Source organism: Papio anubis, chromosome 6 (assembly GCF_008728515.1).
Source record: "Papio anubis isolate 15944 chromosome 6, Panubis1.0, whole genome shotgun sequence".
NCBI classification, from domain to species: Eukaryota; Metazoa; Chordata; class Mammalia; order Primates; family Cercopithecidae; genus Papio; species Papio anubis.
Genome location: NC_044981.1, coordinates 96,889,253 through 96,906,503, shown reverse-complemented (window position 1 = coordinate 96,906,503; position 17,251 = coordinate 96,889,253). Strand labels below are relative to the sequence as shown.

Sequence of the window (17,251 nt, the reverse complement as noted above, 5' to 3'; positions counted from 1 at the left end):
GGCATCCTTTGAGATAATTTAAATTCAAATGAAATTCAATCTCAATGTAATTATGAAAGTGTAGTCAAGTGTCCTGAAATAAAATGTTTTTATGTTCTAATTTAAAGAGCACTGTTTATATTGTTGATAAGCATCTTAAAGTAAAATTAATTATCACTCTATAGTAAGCAAAATAGTATGCAGCTGCTTCACCAATGTAACTTCCAATGAAAATTAAAATTTCATTTTTATTGTTACTTTCTTGTATTTCTCTGAGACTTGTTTTTAACTGATAACTCAAGATAACCATTTGTATGCAAAAATAATAAAATGCATTAACACAAGAAAGCACGCAACCTGTAGTTAGCAAATATTTATTAAAATATTCCTTTAACTCACCGAACTAAATATCATTTAGTAAATTCTATTTTCTAAGTCTCTAAATGACATCTACACAAAAGCAGTTCCACAAACCTGAGTGTTTCAGTGAATATTACATTGTTCCACATATGAGTAAAAACTTTTCAAACCTTAACATGCCTTATAAAGTTTGTTACATTTTATATGCATTCTCTGCACATAAACAGCCAGATAAAATAGTGAGGCATAATTCTGAATTTCTTGGCAAGTTTCACTGACTCATCACAAGGCCTTGCCTTGAGAAACTACCCTAGCAAAAACTTCATTGCAGAAAAATTCTTTGAATAAGCATTTCAGAATGGGCCTGGTGGCTCACACCTGTAATCCCAGAAGTTTGGGAGGCCAAGGCGGGTGGATCATTTGAGGTCAGGAGTTCGAGACCAGCCTGGCCAGCATGGTGAAACCCTGACTCCACTGAAAATACAAAAATTAGCCACAAGTGGTGGTATATACCTATAATCCCAGCTACTTGGGAAGCTGAGGCAGGAGAATTGCTTGAACCTGGGAGGCAGAGGTTGCAGTAAGCTGAGATCTCACCCTTGCATGCCAGCCTGGGTGACAAAGCGAGACTCACTTTCTCTCTCTCTATATATAGCAACACACACACACACATACACACACACACACACATATTATTCAATATGATCTAAATTGTTAGACCATATTGTTTTTGAATACATGGATTCTTACTTTTTACATGATTGGAATTCTAAATATATATAAATGTGTGTATGTGTATGTGTGTGTGTGTGTGTGTGCGTGTGTCTGTCTATCTATCTATCTATCTATCTATCTATCTATCTATCTATCTATCTATCTATAATATTGCGTACTATATCTATCCTTCATCCAACCTACCAAACTAGCTGATCTTTCACAGGAATTAAAAAAAATGCTTATTTTACAAATACAGAGAAGTATTCAATATAGGTATTCTTTGTTTAGATATGTGAAATTAGGATTGGTGTTTGATTCTTTCTTTCTACCCGCTAGTTTAATTTTCAAAAATCAAAACAAAACATAAAAGAATACAATAAGAACCTGGAATGCGCTTCAGAAAATTATCTATATTTAAAGCATAACTCCAAGAGCTACTGATTTTTCTTACCAGTGCTGTCATCATACACAACCGTGACGGTTTTCCACTTGAAAAACTGCACCAGGTCTAAAATGGCACGGCTGAGTGAAGAGAAGTCTGGGTAGAGACTGACATAGAAGGAATCTTTGTTGTCTGACACCTGGTGCTTCCAGCGGGTCTGTATGTGGGGAACTCCCAGAGCATTGCAGATGGACTGCACTGCGTTTGCTGATGAGCTGTGTGAAGGCCCGAAGATGGCAGCCACCCCAAGAGACAGCTGATCACAGGCTGAAGAGGAGATAAAAGTCTGTCAATACTGAGAGGAGAGATGCCAGTTTGCCAGCAGATACATTATTATTTTAAACCCAAAGGTATCATCCTCAAGAAATATTTGTGTTTTAGAAAAATATTTATCTACTTTTCACTAATTTAAAATTTTGTCTGACTCTGAACATTTTCCATTTGTTACAAGGGAATTAACTAACCCAGATGCCTGCAGCTCAATGTTCAAATAATTCTATAAATAATGCCAGGGGAGGGAGAGAGAGAAGGAGAGAGAGGACGAATACTTTTTTTAATTTAAGGGGGCAGTGCTTGTTTTGGAAGACTAGTTTATATGAGGGGAATGAGGGAATAGTGCAGCTTCTCAAATTCACTGAACAGCTTTTACAATTTCCATTTCTTAATCAAAAGCCACATGGTTCTCCCTTTACCCATGCATTTAACTATGCTCACACACAGCTGAATATTTCCATATATCTGATGATACAGATCAGGTTATGCGAACACTCAGCCACACAAAACCTGTTATAGCTCTTAGAGAGTGATTTCATATGGATCAGTCTCATTGAGTAGAAAAACAGCAACGTCATTAGACAAGTACTCAGTCATCTTTATATATTTGGCTTTTGGATGCTATAAGTGTTTTCTATTATTCTAAACTATTTTTTAAAGTTTATATTTACTCACAAAAATTTTATTCATATCAATAATAACCACAGTAATTAAGAAAGGCGTGAACAAACTAGAGGGTATTCAGATTAAAATAGACTGTGCCCTGACCTGAACTTTCTATAAGGCACACTGACACAAATAGCGAGCTTGGGCCTAGAAAGTGAGTAACTATTGGGAACACAAAAATTATCTTTAAATATTTGAAGACCTGGCATGTGAAAGAAGCTTAAGTTTGTTTCGCTTGACGGGCAAAGGGGAATTAGAAAAAATAGAAGCTTCCCCTGAATTTTTACCCAATTATTTATTTATTATTTACTTTTCTGAGACAGAGTCTCAGTCTGTCTCCCAGGCTTGATTGCAGTGGTGCAATCTTGGCTCACTGTGACCTCTGCCTCCTGAGTAGCTGGGACTATAGGCACGTGCCACCATGCCTGGGTAATTTTTTGTATTTTTAGTAGAGACAGGGTTTCAACGTGTTAGCCAGGATGGTCTCGATCTCCTGACCTCGTGATCCACCCTCCTCAGCCTCCCAAAGTGCTGGGATTACAGGCGTGAGCCACCACACCCAGCTTATTATTATTTTTAATTCTAAATATGGCCTCATGCCATGGTTCACACTGTAATCCCAGCACTTTGGGAGGCCAACGCAGCAAGATCGCTTGAGACCAGGAATTCGAGACCTGCCTGGGCAACATAGTGAGACCTCCTCTCTACTAAAACTAAAACTAAAACTACAAAAAAAAAAAAAATTCAACTGGGCATGGTGCTGTGTGCCTGTAGTCCTAGCTACTTGGGAGGCTGAGGTGGGAGGAGCACTTGAGCCTGGGACACTGAGGTTGCAGTAGGCATGATGTTGCCACTGCTGGCCTACCTGGGTGCCAGACCAAAACTGTGTATCAAAAAGAAAAGAAAAAGTAAAACATGTTCAAAAATGAAATAGTCTTCCCCAAGAGGCAATGGTTTGCCCATCACTGCAAATATTTAAAGGACAGAGAAGGATTGTTATTGAGCTTTAGGCATAAAGTAGGTGTTCAGTCTCAATTCCTCCAAAATGGATAGTTTATAATTCTACTGTGTGAAAATTTCTGCTATTTTCCCTCAGTTTTCTGCATAAAATGTAATATTATAGACGACTTACGCATGGAAATATTTAATAATAAAGTAAATTATTGTCAGGAAAAAACACTTGTTCAAATATTCTTAAAAAATCAATATGATCTAAATAAATTATTTTTAAATACATGGATTCTTACTTTCTAAATAACTCATGGAATTGTAAATTAGTATAAATGGTGGCTAGACTTTAGAATTTTTCACTCAACGTGAGATTTTAATTAATACATATTGAAGATAAATGATCTTTCTTCGCCAGGTTTGTGACAAATCACAAACCAAGAAAAGCTAAAAACACTAAATTAGGTTATTTAGAATGTTTCTAAGTGTGTTTCAAGCAAGATTAGAGCTTTCAGTTATCAGAAGAGTTATTTAAAAATATATGATTCAAACAATAATTCAAGCTCTAATACATGAATTTATTAATTGAGCAGAACAAGATTACCTATTAAAACTGTAACAGAAAAAATAGATTAAATGTCAAACTGTAACATCTCATTTCTTACTATTTTATTGGATAAATAATTACATTTTTAAAATATCTAACTTAATAAGTTATTTTATAACTAATCAATAACAATATTACCAATATATACATTTCTTGATAAAGTTAAAAAACCATATTGGCTCTCTCTGCTATATTATGTTTTTATGTATTGCTGTGTCTTCCGAGCAATAATAACTCAACAACTCAACAAACAAGAGATTCAGAAGATAAAATCCAAACCATGATATTCACAAAGAAAGTTACTCATACACTTATTTGAGCTTTTCCTAGCTTCAAGCCAAAGTGAAATGATGGATTTGATTCCCAGTGAGTTTTTATTGCGTAACAAAGCTTGTAAATTTCTTATAATATTTTAATCAAACCACATGACTTTATCACTTCATAATTTTGCTAGGGCATTCTCAGGATAGTACTCTGTTGTGAGAACATCCAAACCTGTATTTTTTTATGCTATTCATTTGAAACTACCGTTAAGAAATCTACTAATATTTTATCTATACTGCACTCACACTCCATATTCTTTGATCGAAATGTTTTCATTAGAGGCAGAACTTCTTCCTAATGGAAACAATCATGAACTATGCCACTAATCAAATGTAATAGTCTTGACTTAATGATTTATTTTGCAATTATGATGACAAATGTAATATTTCACAGTTACCTTTAACCTTTTTCTCAGTCTTCAAAACCTTTCATCACCTGACATGGTTCTGAAATGTGGAAACTTATTTGTATTCATAAAGATATGAATTCAAAGGGCATGCAAAATATGGCTTTGATAAACACTAGGTAGCTGCTGGGGGAAAAGAAGGATACTTTCATCTCAAGAAATATTATACCTTGTCAGTTACATTAATATTAATGAGCTTTAAAAAACTGCACTAACCTGGAATTATAAATAATTATGTACTTTTCCATCAATATAAGGTAGCTACAGTAAAACCATATTAGCATTACAGAAAGGCAAATATTGTTTAAAAATATAATGTTAGAACAAATGCTTTGTAAGCCTTTTCCTTTGAGAAAAATCTTTATTATAAAATTTAATTCCTATTATACAAGTGCTAACTATGCAAAAGAAAAGATCACCTACTATAAGATCATCTATATATACAAGAAAAGATGGCCAGGCGCGGTGGCTCAAGCCTGTAATCCCAGCATTTTGGGAGGCCGAGACAGGTGGATCACGAGGTCAGGAGATCGAGACCATCCTGGCTAACACTGTGAAACCCCGTCTCTACTAAAAAATACAAAAAACTAGCCGGGTGTGGTGGCGGGCGCCTGTAGTCGCAGCTACTCGGGAGTATGAGGCAGGAGTATGGCATAAACCCGGGAGGTGGAGCTTGCAGTGAGCTGAGATCCGGCCACTGCACTCCAGCCTGGGCAACAGAGTGAGACTCTGTCTCAAAAAAAAAAAAAAAAAAAAGAAAGAAAAGATTACCCCCATAAGACTATAGAAACACTTCTCAAACACATTTACTGCTGGTAGCTGTTTAAAATAAATGCTTTAATAATAGTTTTCTCTGTTGCCTTCCTTCATATATAAATATTAAATTTTTATTCCACCAAATTATTTTTCTTTTTAAATTTCTTTCTACATTTTTTACATTTAAAAGTTATAATACAGAAATAAAATTCATAAAATATTCTAATTATGTCCTTATATAATTCAGTTTTTACATCATCAGCCATTTATTTTCAGTTACAAAAAGAAATATTAGATGATTAAAATATGAGCATGGAATATACACAAACTAATGGTTGCTTAAAATTTTCCAATGAAGTTTCAATATATGCTGACATTTTGAAGTCACTTAGAACCACACAGCTTTCAAGGTAGCCAATGAGTTGAGACCACAGTAATAATATAATGGGATTGACAGATAATGCAAATAAAGACGTAAGAATGGATTGCAAAATTGGTAAAATCCACTGATATAAATTTTATTTTTGTGGGTTCTTAAAAATAGGAATGCTTCAATAATAAGACAGAAGGATCGATAGAAAAAAAAGAAACAATTTCACTAACAGATGTAATTGTATTTCATGCTATAAGCACATTTTTTGCAATAGGTGATTATACCACTTTATCTTCTCTGATAAAATTTATGTGAATTTTGAAAATAAATCTTTGCATGCAAATACTCCTAACAACTTATTAACTATATGTTGAAAATAAAAAATATCTTAAGAATACCTAGAAATTTGAATTCCAGAAAACAAAGGTGTTAATAATTTATCACTTACCTTTCTTGGATGCTTCAAAACTATCATAAAGGTTTATCTTCTGGGTATCATAGGTAAGGGTAGTATTGGGTAGCAATGTTCTGTTTCTGTTAATTGTATTCACAGCAAATCTGAATGCAAGTTCCTCAGCTCCCATTGGGCCAGATTCCACATATTCAAAAATACCACCTGGCAAAAAGAAAGAGAATCATCATCATTTTTACAAGAATAAATATAATTTTTATAAGATAAAGAAAATATCAGAAGTTTTCTGTACTTTTATATATGTGCATGTGCATTTGTGTGTGTGTGAGTGTGTGTATGCGTGAGAGAGACAGAGAGAGAGAGACAGAGAAAGAAAGAGAGACACAGAGAGAGAGAGACTTAAGTACATGGAGTTTGTGCTTACTTTATGAACTTTGGGATATTCTCTTTCAGCCACAGCCATATTGGTAAAATTGCCTTAGTATTGCTGCCAAAATTTAACATGATTTTGACTTTTTTTCTTTAGTTATTACTTATTTTAGGGCCTAGGTATAGAGAGGTCTTGACTTAAGTACTGAAATTTATCCCCCCCAAATTTATAAACAGTCCTAGAATAATCAGTCCTCTTCATTGATATATACTATAAAATTAAGCATAGAAAAAAATGTGTTAAATGTTGTCTCCATTCAGAAATCAAAATTCTCTTGCACAACTTTTTTTTTTTTTTCTTTTTTGAGACAGAGTCTCTCAGTTGCCCAGGCTGGAGTGCAGAGGCGCAATCACAGCCCACTGCAGCCTTGACCTCCTTGCGCTCCGGTGATCCTCTCACCTCAGCCTCCCAAGTAGTCAAGACTACAGGCATGTGCCATCATGTCCAGCTAATTTTTGTATTTTTTGTATCCATAGTGAGGGTTTCACTACGTTGCGAGTCTCAGACTCCTGGGCTCAAGCGATCTGCCTGCCTTGGCCTCCCAAATTGTTCGGATTTACAGGAGTGAGCCTCTATGCCCGGTGGCATAGTTTTTATGGCATTTATTGTGTTAAAAGCCCAAATTATTTGCAAATTTCAGCATAGTTGTTTTATTCTAAGTCCCTTTTAAGAAGACACTTGACATTTATGAAGGATGCCTCTCCAAAACAACGCAACTCCTTTAATCAATGAATAAAACTGTAGTATATAATTTTGGCCATAAAATATAGAGTATAATTTTAAAATATGTCCCTTCAATTTGTGACCTTCCACCAGCTGTGTCTCATTCCAGTTCCCTCACTCTTGTCACAGCCTTCCTTCTCTCTAATATCACTGCTCTCTCATTAGCTGGGAGTGACCAAAATGAGGCTTTTGTCTTCATAAGAATCATTGTTGGTTTGGAGAATGAAATAAAAGGTGGAGCACCTGATTCCTAACCCCTCCAACCTCTGTCCTTAGGAAACTAGGACTTTAAAAATGCAGAATATTTATCTTTATTCCTTTCAAATTTCACACCATGTACTCAGTACAGTCATTCATAAATTAGACTTTCTTGAATAAGCCTATTTATTCCACATCTAGCAATTCATGCCTCATCAAAGATATTTTGACAGATGAGTGTCAGGTGACTATACTATTAGCAAACCACCTATTATAAATTAGTAAGAAGTTGTAACGTTGTAACAATCCCTCTAACTATGAGGAGTTAGGACTCAGAATAGACTAGAGGGGTGAGGCAAATTTATATTCAGGAAGAAGAGAAAAAATAATTATTTGATACCATATTCATTTGAAATATTTCTCTTATTCTGGATTTTAACCAGTTTGATGGTGTAGTTACTAAAACAATCAACTTGTGAAATAGCACTCAATATATCTGAAATCTTTGACGACTTATGTTAAGCAAAACGATAATAATTATATGTGTCTAATGAGTATAAAGAACCAACCTAGATTCCTTCTGTGTATGTGGAGAAGAACAGTGGTATTCTTCTTTACTCTTATATATAACATTTATTTGGAGCTAGACTGGGGTTACATTCTGGCTTTGCCAATGCCTTCTGTATAATTTTGGGCAGTTGCTTAAAACCTCAGTCTGAGCTGCCTCATCTCTTAAAAAAAGAATGACAAGGAGGCTACTGCATAGAATTGTAATAAAGAATAAATGTTAGCACATACAAAACAGAGTAAGCACTCAACAAGTGTTTGAGGTCACAATGAACCTTCAAAGCCATTCAAAATAGCATTATTTTACAGGAATTACCCCTTTGGTCAAAGATAACAAAGCTATCAAGTGATAGAGCCACTAGCAGAATCTACTCATGATCTACTCATGCCTGACTTCAAAACCCTTGCCTGTTCCACTACAAACCAGTAGTTTTCTGCAAAATTTCAGTCAGGCAAAATACATAAAACTTCCTAAAATGTGAGGTAAGATGACTTAATAAGATGTAACTAAAAATGTAAGATCTTACATATGAAACAAAAATAATTGACTAATTGTAAGGTACTTGTAAAGTTAAGTAGGAATAAAGAGGCAATTACAGAAATGCAAGCCTTAAGTGGTTTCTTATTGACAAATAAAATAAAAAACTGCATCTTCTTTTTTTCAGTTCAAAATGGTAGTTTCTATGTGATAAAAGTATGCAATAAAGACCATATTTTGTAATATTGGATTAATATTTTACTCAATTATAATATTGAATCAACATTTGATGATATTGAATTAAAACTTTATTATCAATCTTTAAAATAAATAATTCAAATTCCACTTTTTTTTTTTTTTTTTTTTGAGATGGAGTCTCACTCTGTCACCCAGGCTGGAGTGCAGTGGCATAATCTCGGCTCACTGTAACCTCCACCTCTCGGTTTCAAGCAATTCTCCAGCCTCGACCTCCCAAGTAGCTGGAATTATAGGCACCTGCCACCATGCCCAGCTAATTTTTGTGTTTTTAGTAGGGATGGGGTTTCACCATACTGGTCAGGCTAGTCTCGAACTCCTGACTTCAGGTGATCCACCCACCTCAGCCTCCCAAAGTGCTGGGATTACAGGTGTGAGCCACCGCTCCTGGCCTCAAATTCCACTTTAAGTTTACATATTTATCACCAGTTTGAATGTTTAAAGAACTTTTTTAATTTCCTTAGGGTAACCCATGTTCTACTTTAAATTAAAAAAATACTTAAATTTTATTAATCCGAAGCCAAAGTTTAAAATTTTGTATATAATAAACAAAAACATCCAGATAATGCAACCTTTTAAGACAAAATATAACCACCCAACAATATTAACTCAAGAAAAGAGAGAAATCCTGAATAGCTTATTACCCCTGATATGTGGAAGGAGGTGAAAAAAATCTAGTAGAGAATTGGTTTCCAAATAAAGTTGGATTGGTGTTACAAACTGTTAAGAAGAAAGAACTTTTAAAATTCTATTAAAAAATTTGGAAAGTCTTACTATCATCCAACTTAGTATAATCACCATACTATATAGTATAAATGCAATTGATAATTATTTTTATTTAAAAATAATTTTTTAGAAAACAACAAAATAATGAGACTTTATTAAGACAAAAATCACAAATGAACAGCAAATGTTATATATAAGAGAAGGGAGTTCCATTAAAGTCAGCAAAAAGATAAAATATCTACAATATCCACTTTTCTTTAATATTTATTTTCATTTCATAACATAGAGAGATACAAATTTGTTTTGCCAAATATGTTTGACTATATCAATGAAAATACCAAAATAGAAAGAAGTTATCACCAAGAAGCCTCCACTTAAACAAATACTAACTAACCCAAGTTCTATAGGCAGTTTATTGATCACAGAGGAAGCCACTACATTAAACGTGTGACGTATAAGAGAATCTACAAACACATGGGTGAATATCAATAAATTTGGACTACAAAAAGAAAGAATAGGAATGACTAATGAAGTTTATATTTAGAATTAAAGTGCATGGCAAGTATAATTTTAAAAAAGCAAAAAATGCACAAATAGAATTATAATATTTTAATGTTTTAGCAGTATTTAGAGAAAGGTAACATAACAACTGTTTGAACATAGTAATTCAAGAACGCATTTTGAATTCTAGGACAAAGACTAAACAAAAAAATAGTATCTGATAAAAATAGAGAAAAATAGATAAGTATAATAAAACACAGCATCCATAAACAGTTTTCCATCTATATAGAAAACAATATTAAAGTGATAATGCTGCAGTTCTAATAAAGAGATTGTATTTTCAATAAATCATACATTGAAATGTGACATTAAAATAATAAAGTTGTTACAAAAAGCTTAGCTAAGAAAAGATTTTCTAAAATAAAACAAAAAGTGATGTTCCTAAAGGTAAAAATGTGACATATTAGACTTTCTTTTTTTTTTTTTTTTTTTTTTGAGACGGAGTCTCGCTCTGTTGCCCAGGCTGGAGTGCAGTGGCCGGATCTCTGCTCACTGCAAGCTCCGCCTCCCGGGTTTACGCCATTCTCCTGGCTCAGCCTCCCGAGTAGCTGGGACTACAGGCGCTCGCCACCTCGCCCGGCTAGTTTTTTGTACTTTTTAGTAGAGACGGGGTTTCACAGTGTTAGCCAGGATGGTCTCGATCTCCTGACCTTGTGATCCGCCCGTCTCGGCCTCCCAAAGTGCTAGGATTACAGGCTTGAGCCACCGCGCCCGGCCGACATATTAGACTTTCTTAAAATTAAGAACTTCCTCATCAAAGACACACTCAACATACACACTCAACACAGACGCACACAACGCAGACACACACATGTATATGTGTGCCATAAACAAATGAGGACAAACACACACACACACACACACACACACACATATAAAAATATATGACATGTTCTTTATATCCTATAAGTAGAATTAGTGGATTCACATATATATACACACATTTAGTGGATAGATTCACTTGTGTGTGTGTGTGTGTGTGTGTGTGTGTGTGAGAGAGAGACAGAGAGTGAGAAAGACTCCTTTCTTAAAAATCTACAAAAAAACAAAATGGCAGTCAAACCAATAAAAATATGAGTAGAATATTTGAACAAGCATTCCCCAGAACATAAATTGAAATGGACAATGTACATATAAAAAAAAGTGATCAATTTCATGGTATTCTGGAGAATGAAAATTTAGACCACAACTCAATACAATTGTATATACACCAGCATGGCTAAAATGAAAAAGACAAATTGGCTCAATCTACATTGAAAGTTGAGTGTCTGAATCTTCTACCACTGAAAATACACAAACTCTGTGACAGAAATTTCACTCTGGGATAGTTGATAAACAGAAATCCATACATATGTTCATCAAAACACATCTGCAAGGATATTCATAACAGCATGGAAGACCTGCATCAATAAAGAACTACATGCAACAACATGAGATGAATCTCACAAAAAAATGATTCAGTGAAAGAAGCCAGACACAAAAGAATACTGCTGTATGATTTCATTTTTCAAAAAGTTCAGAAAATGATAGTGGTGGGAATAGTGGTAAGAAAAGAGCATGATGTGCTTTTGAGATGCTGCTGATGATCTGGTTTTTAATCTGAGTGTTTGGATACATATTACTAGAACTTTACTCGTATCGTGGGTGCACTTTACACAGATCATTCTTTAATAAAATTTTAGTTTAAAAAACAATTGTATAAAATTGCTAAAACCATTGTAAGTTTGACAACACAAGCAGTAAAAATATTACTAAATGTAGCTTCAATATTTGAAAAACAACTATGCATCAAACGTAACTAAAGAAAGACAAATATGAAAACATATGAAAGTATATTAATTAAATATAATACATTAAAGAGAACATTAATATATTCAATAAATAAAAGAACTAGCTACTAAAAACATAACTCCAGTAGAAAAATTGACAAAGAGCATAAGTACATAATATTCATAAATAACAAATGCAAATAACCACTAAATGTAAGAAAATGCTCAAAAATAGGAAAAGGGAAAGGTTAATTAAAACAAGGAGATAGAATCTTTATGAATCAAATGTGTTGAAGTGTAAGAAAAAGCGCAGTTGAATAGAAAAATAAATCGACACAAACTTTATTGAAATCCTTTTTCAAATCTATCAAGCTTTAAAAATATCACACACTTGAATGCACTAATTCTACTTATAGGATGTAACCTTAAGGAAAATGTCACTGATTTAGCTGCAAGGATGTTCACTTCTTTATTTATAAGAACACAATAATTCGAAATGTCCTAAGTATACAATGGTAAAAGACTTTTTACAGAAGCTATGGCAGATATAATAAAATACTATATACTTAGTTATTTTAAAATTATTCTATAGAAGGTATTTGATGACAAAATGCTTTACAAGTAGTTATAATATGTCCTTATGCATAACAATGTATTAACCTTGGTTCATTTTAGATGATAGGCATTTGATTAATTTTGATTTTCTGATTTTTTGCTTATTTGTATAATTTAAATAGCTAACAATGGACATATGTCAATCTTGTTATTTAAAAAATGAATAAAATATTATTCAAAGTGAAGCTAGAAATAGTAAAGAGTAGCAGAAAAACAGGACAGTAAAAGGAGAAAACAAAATTTCAGGGTGTTTGTGCCTTTGCTTCATTTATAATGAGAAAGACTTAACATATTTATATGCAGAGGGAAAGAACCAATAGGAAGAGAAAGCTAAAAGGTAGAAAAGAGAAGGCATTAGTGATGGAGTCAGGTGTCTCAGGAGCAAGAGAGGATCAAATCCAAAGCATGGCAAATAGGATAAGCCTAGGGGAGGAGGACACCTTATTCACTCCAGCAAGAAGCAATTATCTGTAATCTGCAGATGTGGAGATGGGCAGGAAATCAAGGGCATATATATTTTATGTATTTTCTTTGTAAAGTGAAATATAAGGCTCTATATATTTGATTCTCTGAGGAAGAAATCAGCCGTTTTTTATAATTTTGAAAGAACGCCTTTGATTTTAAAATTGCTATTATAAAATTGAATGGCAAATCATTTTTTCTACCTATTCATGAACCTGCCAAAGGATAACTGTTTGCGTGATTTTAAACAAGACATTTTTCTTTCCTATGACTTGAAAAAATAATATCCATTTTGCACTGGGAATCTTCTATAAAACTGTTTGTTCCTAGAATTATTCCTTTTATTATGAAGTGTCAGGATTGTATGTAGCATTTCGTAAGCATGCGATCCATGAAGAGAGAATTGCTCTCCTAAGAGTTCATAAATCATGTTTGATGGATAAAATACATCTCAGAATAACAAAGGACACTTAAGACCTATATGATCTTAAAGAAGCATCTCAATAATCAATAATTATGTGCTCTCTCTAGACTTACACCAAAATTCACCCAGTTTCACATTTTCAAGAATCTAGAGACTCCTATGTAGCTATCATCTAATTCCTTATTCTTCATACAACACAAGCAAAACGTACTGCTTCCTCATAGTTACCTTGAACTTCTCAGGTTCAAAAAATCATCTAAGATAATCATTCTCACAGCTTTATCATTGTTTTATTTCTTAATTCAGGAAGGGCCATCATATCTCACATAACCTCTCTATCAAGCCATAAAATGCCCACAATTCTTCTTCCAAGGTTATATTAAAAGTTAACAGTTCTCATCACTATAAAAGGCTTGTTAAAAGAAAAAAAAATAATAAAGGAGAGGAGAATACCTTTCTTTTCCATGGGCGTAATTGCCTTCCTTCATTTTGTAGATATAGGAAACCAAATGTCAAGGGATCCCTAGTTTACACAGAACACTCGGTGCTGAAACTTTTCGCATCACAGTCTCTGACTCACAAAAGAACATCACTACTCAAGACTTGAAATAAAAGATTTATTAGTCAACTGCTAAAGCCTAGTCAATGCCTTTCTCTTTTAAATCAATTTTAACTACTACTGAGGAGTGTATGACTCATAAACCCATGACGGATGTACCAACCAACGTCACATCTAACCTCTGAGACTTTTCAAATAAGTCTTACTTTAAAGTGAGTACAATCTGTGTTTTATAGACTTTAATTTAATAAAGAAATTGATGTTCTAAATGGCACACCATCTGTTGTCCTCCCAAAAGATATGTTGATTTTCTCAATCACATGTTATACTAATCTTATTTTCTGTGTAAACAATTGCAAAAGGTATCCTCTCCATTTTAATTTTGTACAAATCATTATCTAAAGGACTAAATCATCAAGTTTCTTTAATTTTTATACAATATAATGCCAAAGGACAATGTTACATTGGCCTTTGGCTATTAAATGATATACCCTGGATATTAAATGACATTAGGGAATTATTTTGTTCTCTTTAGGAAAAGTAATGATATAGTGGTTATATAAGAAAAGATTCTGACTCTTAGGATATAAAGTCTTTAGTTATGAAAGAAGTGTCATAAACACAAAACTGGAAAAAATTAGCAATTGTTTCATCAAAGTGCTTATAAGTGTTTATTATACTATTATTTGAACTTTTCTGTATGTTTAAAAATTCAAAATAAAAATGTGGGGGTAAAAGAAAATGGACAACAAGAAATAAAACCCCAATACTCATTTTGTTCTTAATACATGTTTCTAACAGACCTCTCAAAATGACCATTACATTAACCTGCAAATATTTACATTTACTATGCACTAAAATTGCACTATTATCCTGAATGTAAAAGATGGAGTCTAAGAATCATACAATCAATAAATCATCTGGTCTACCCATCATTCAGATACATAGATTGCCTTTATTACTACATATTGGCCTCCAGGAATGATGAACTTATCATCTGAAGCAGTCTCTCACTTCTCTGGAGAGCTCCAGCACAAAGGTCTCCCATATTTTAATCCATCATCTGTTTTTCTAAAGTTTTTAATCATATCTTTTTTTGGGGGATACACATAAGCCCAACTTTCACATGATTATCTTCCAGAAACAGATTTCATCTTCCTACTGCATTTCTTACATCTAGCCTAACACTTTGAAATTGTTTAATAGTTTGTCACATGACTAATCTGATCCTTTCATTTTTCTAGGTGTTTTTTTTTTTTATCTGAACACAGCCCTGTGTACCCACAGCTCAATGTTATACTCCAAGTGTATCCAAGCAAAGCAAATTATGAGAGAGTGGCCAGCTCCATAAGCTAATGTATTACAGATAAAATGAATAGTGGATTTTTTTAACAGTATAGTATCACATTGCTCATTCATCTTAAGCTTATTGTTTAAAAAGTTTATGTTTGTGATATACTTTTTTAAAAAAATTTTTTACAAGTATCCCTGATTTGTATCATCTACTTACAGTTAATTTTCTAATTAAAACCACTTGGAGCCTAATTCTACCAGCAACTGTTATCATTAACTTATTCAACATCTAATGTATCAGGGCAATTTACTAATATTACAAAGGTATGTGAAATGTGTTTCTTTACCTTCTGCCTTTAGGTCATATTCAGTATGGCTTTTATATCTAAGTCAATGGTAAAAATGATAAGCCAGAAAGAGTTAAAGACAAAGCAAAGCTTTAGACCATAACCTCATAGATATCCCACTGGAGTCTGTCCCTATTGCTAAACTAGGTAATGGTCTTCTTAATTATTCTAGCTAACAGTTCATAGATTCCCATCATTTCTACAGGAATGTAACTGTAAACCTTTTCATATGCTTGACTAAGTCCAGATGTGCTACGTCTTCCACACCACAACAATGCATCTCCAGTGGATTTTTCGTGGATACTTGCCCCTACTCTAGCTTTTTTCAGTAGTGTATCTACTACAATCAAAGTCATTTTTATAACATGAAACATTGATCTTATCATTCAACTTCCTAATATCTTTCAATGACTAATCCTTAAGCTTAATGCTATTTACAAAGTTTTTCATAATTTGTCTTCTACCTTCCTTTCCAACCTCTTACCACTTCCACTTCCCCAGTCATACAGCCATATTAAACCACTTACCTTTATCTGAATGAACCAAAATCAAATGCCTCCATTGCTTTCCAAACAGGGCTCATCTGCCCAGGAGCCCAACTTCTTCTTACTGACCTACCTACACACACACACACACACACACACACACACACACACACATTAAAACATACATCTGTAAATTTATCTCTCATTGTGAGCTTTTGAAATAGTCACCTTTTCTGGGAAAACATTCCTTACTGGTCCTAACTGCACTGAACTAATTGTGTCTCTGCTTTATGTGCTCACAGTTCCAGACCCCTTTCAAACATGATAATGCAAACTCCTGCAATTTGAAGTTAAAGAAATTTACATAAGTATGAAACATGTTTAAACCTAAGCTCAATCTCATTGAAGAATGAAAGTTCCTAACACTCAACGTTTATTGAGATCATACACTATATCAGGCACTGTGTAAAGTATTTTACAAACATTAATAAAAAGTCATCAAGAAGTTTATTTGACTCATATTTTCTGTCTTTAATCTATTTCCCATTAAATAAAATTTATATTTTAAGTCTGAATATAATAATGATATTTAAGTTGTCCAAATTACTGAGTCTAAGATTTGTTTTCCTTCTTTATGCTTCAGTCCTGCAAGGTAGACTAATTCTTAGTCCATAGAACCTGCTTCACTGAGCTTATTGTGTTCTTCTTTAGCAAGACCATGAAAGAGGTCTAGCATCCTTCAGTATCTTCCTAAGGTCAGTTACACAGTTGGCAAGTGAGGAATGCTGGATTAGGACACGGGGGACCTCAGTCCAGGCCCAGTCTTTTAATTGCTATTCTATATTGCTTCTTGCTGGGTAATATTGCCACTTTTTATCCTCAACTTCTGGCTATTTTCTCAATAACTTTTCTCTTTCTAAGTGGTAAATACTTTCAGTTTCTTTGAAGAAATTCTAAGAGTTTTATGTCCATATAAACTATGACTATAACAATTTGAAATTAATTTTGTGTGAAGTTGGTGAGTGCCTAAATGTATGCTGGTTAAAAAGCGAAAACAAAAACAAAACACATATACATGTGACCCATGGACACACCA

General features: G+C 33.6%; 1 protein-coding gene across 8 annotated transcripts in view; it reads right to left on the bottom strand.

The window, feature by feature from the left end:
* Positions 1-17,251, bottom strand: part of GRIK2 (glutamate ionotropic receptor kainate type subunit 2) — a 684,613-nt gene that overhangs the window by 446,794 nt on the left and 220,568 nt on the right. For all 8 annotated transcript variants that reach the window (XR_002521364.2, XM_021936816.2, XM_031667694.1 and 5 more), the window contains 2 exons: positions 6,300-6,467; positions 1,508-1,765 (listed from right to left, as the gene is read on the bottom strand). Coding sequence is in view for 7 of the 8 variants with exons in the window: in XM_021936816.2 (XP_021792508.1) it covers positions 1,508-1,765; positions 6,300-6,467 (426 nt within the window). In the remaining variant the exon portion in view is untranslated. The remainder of the gene's footprint in view (positions 1-1,507; positions 1,766-6,299; positions 6,468-17,251) is intronic.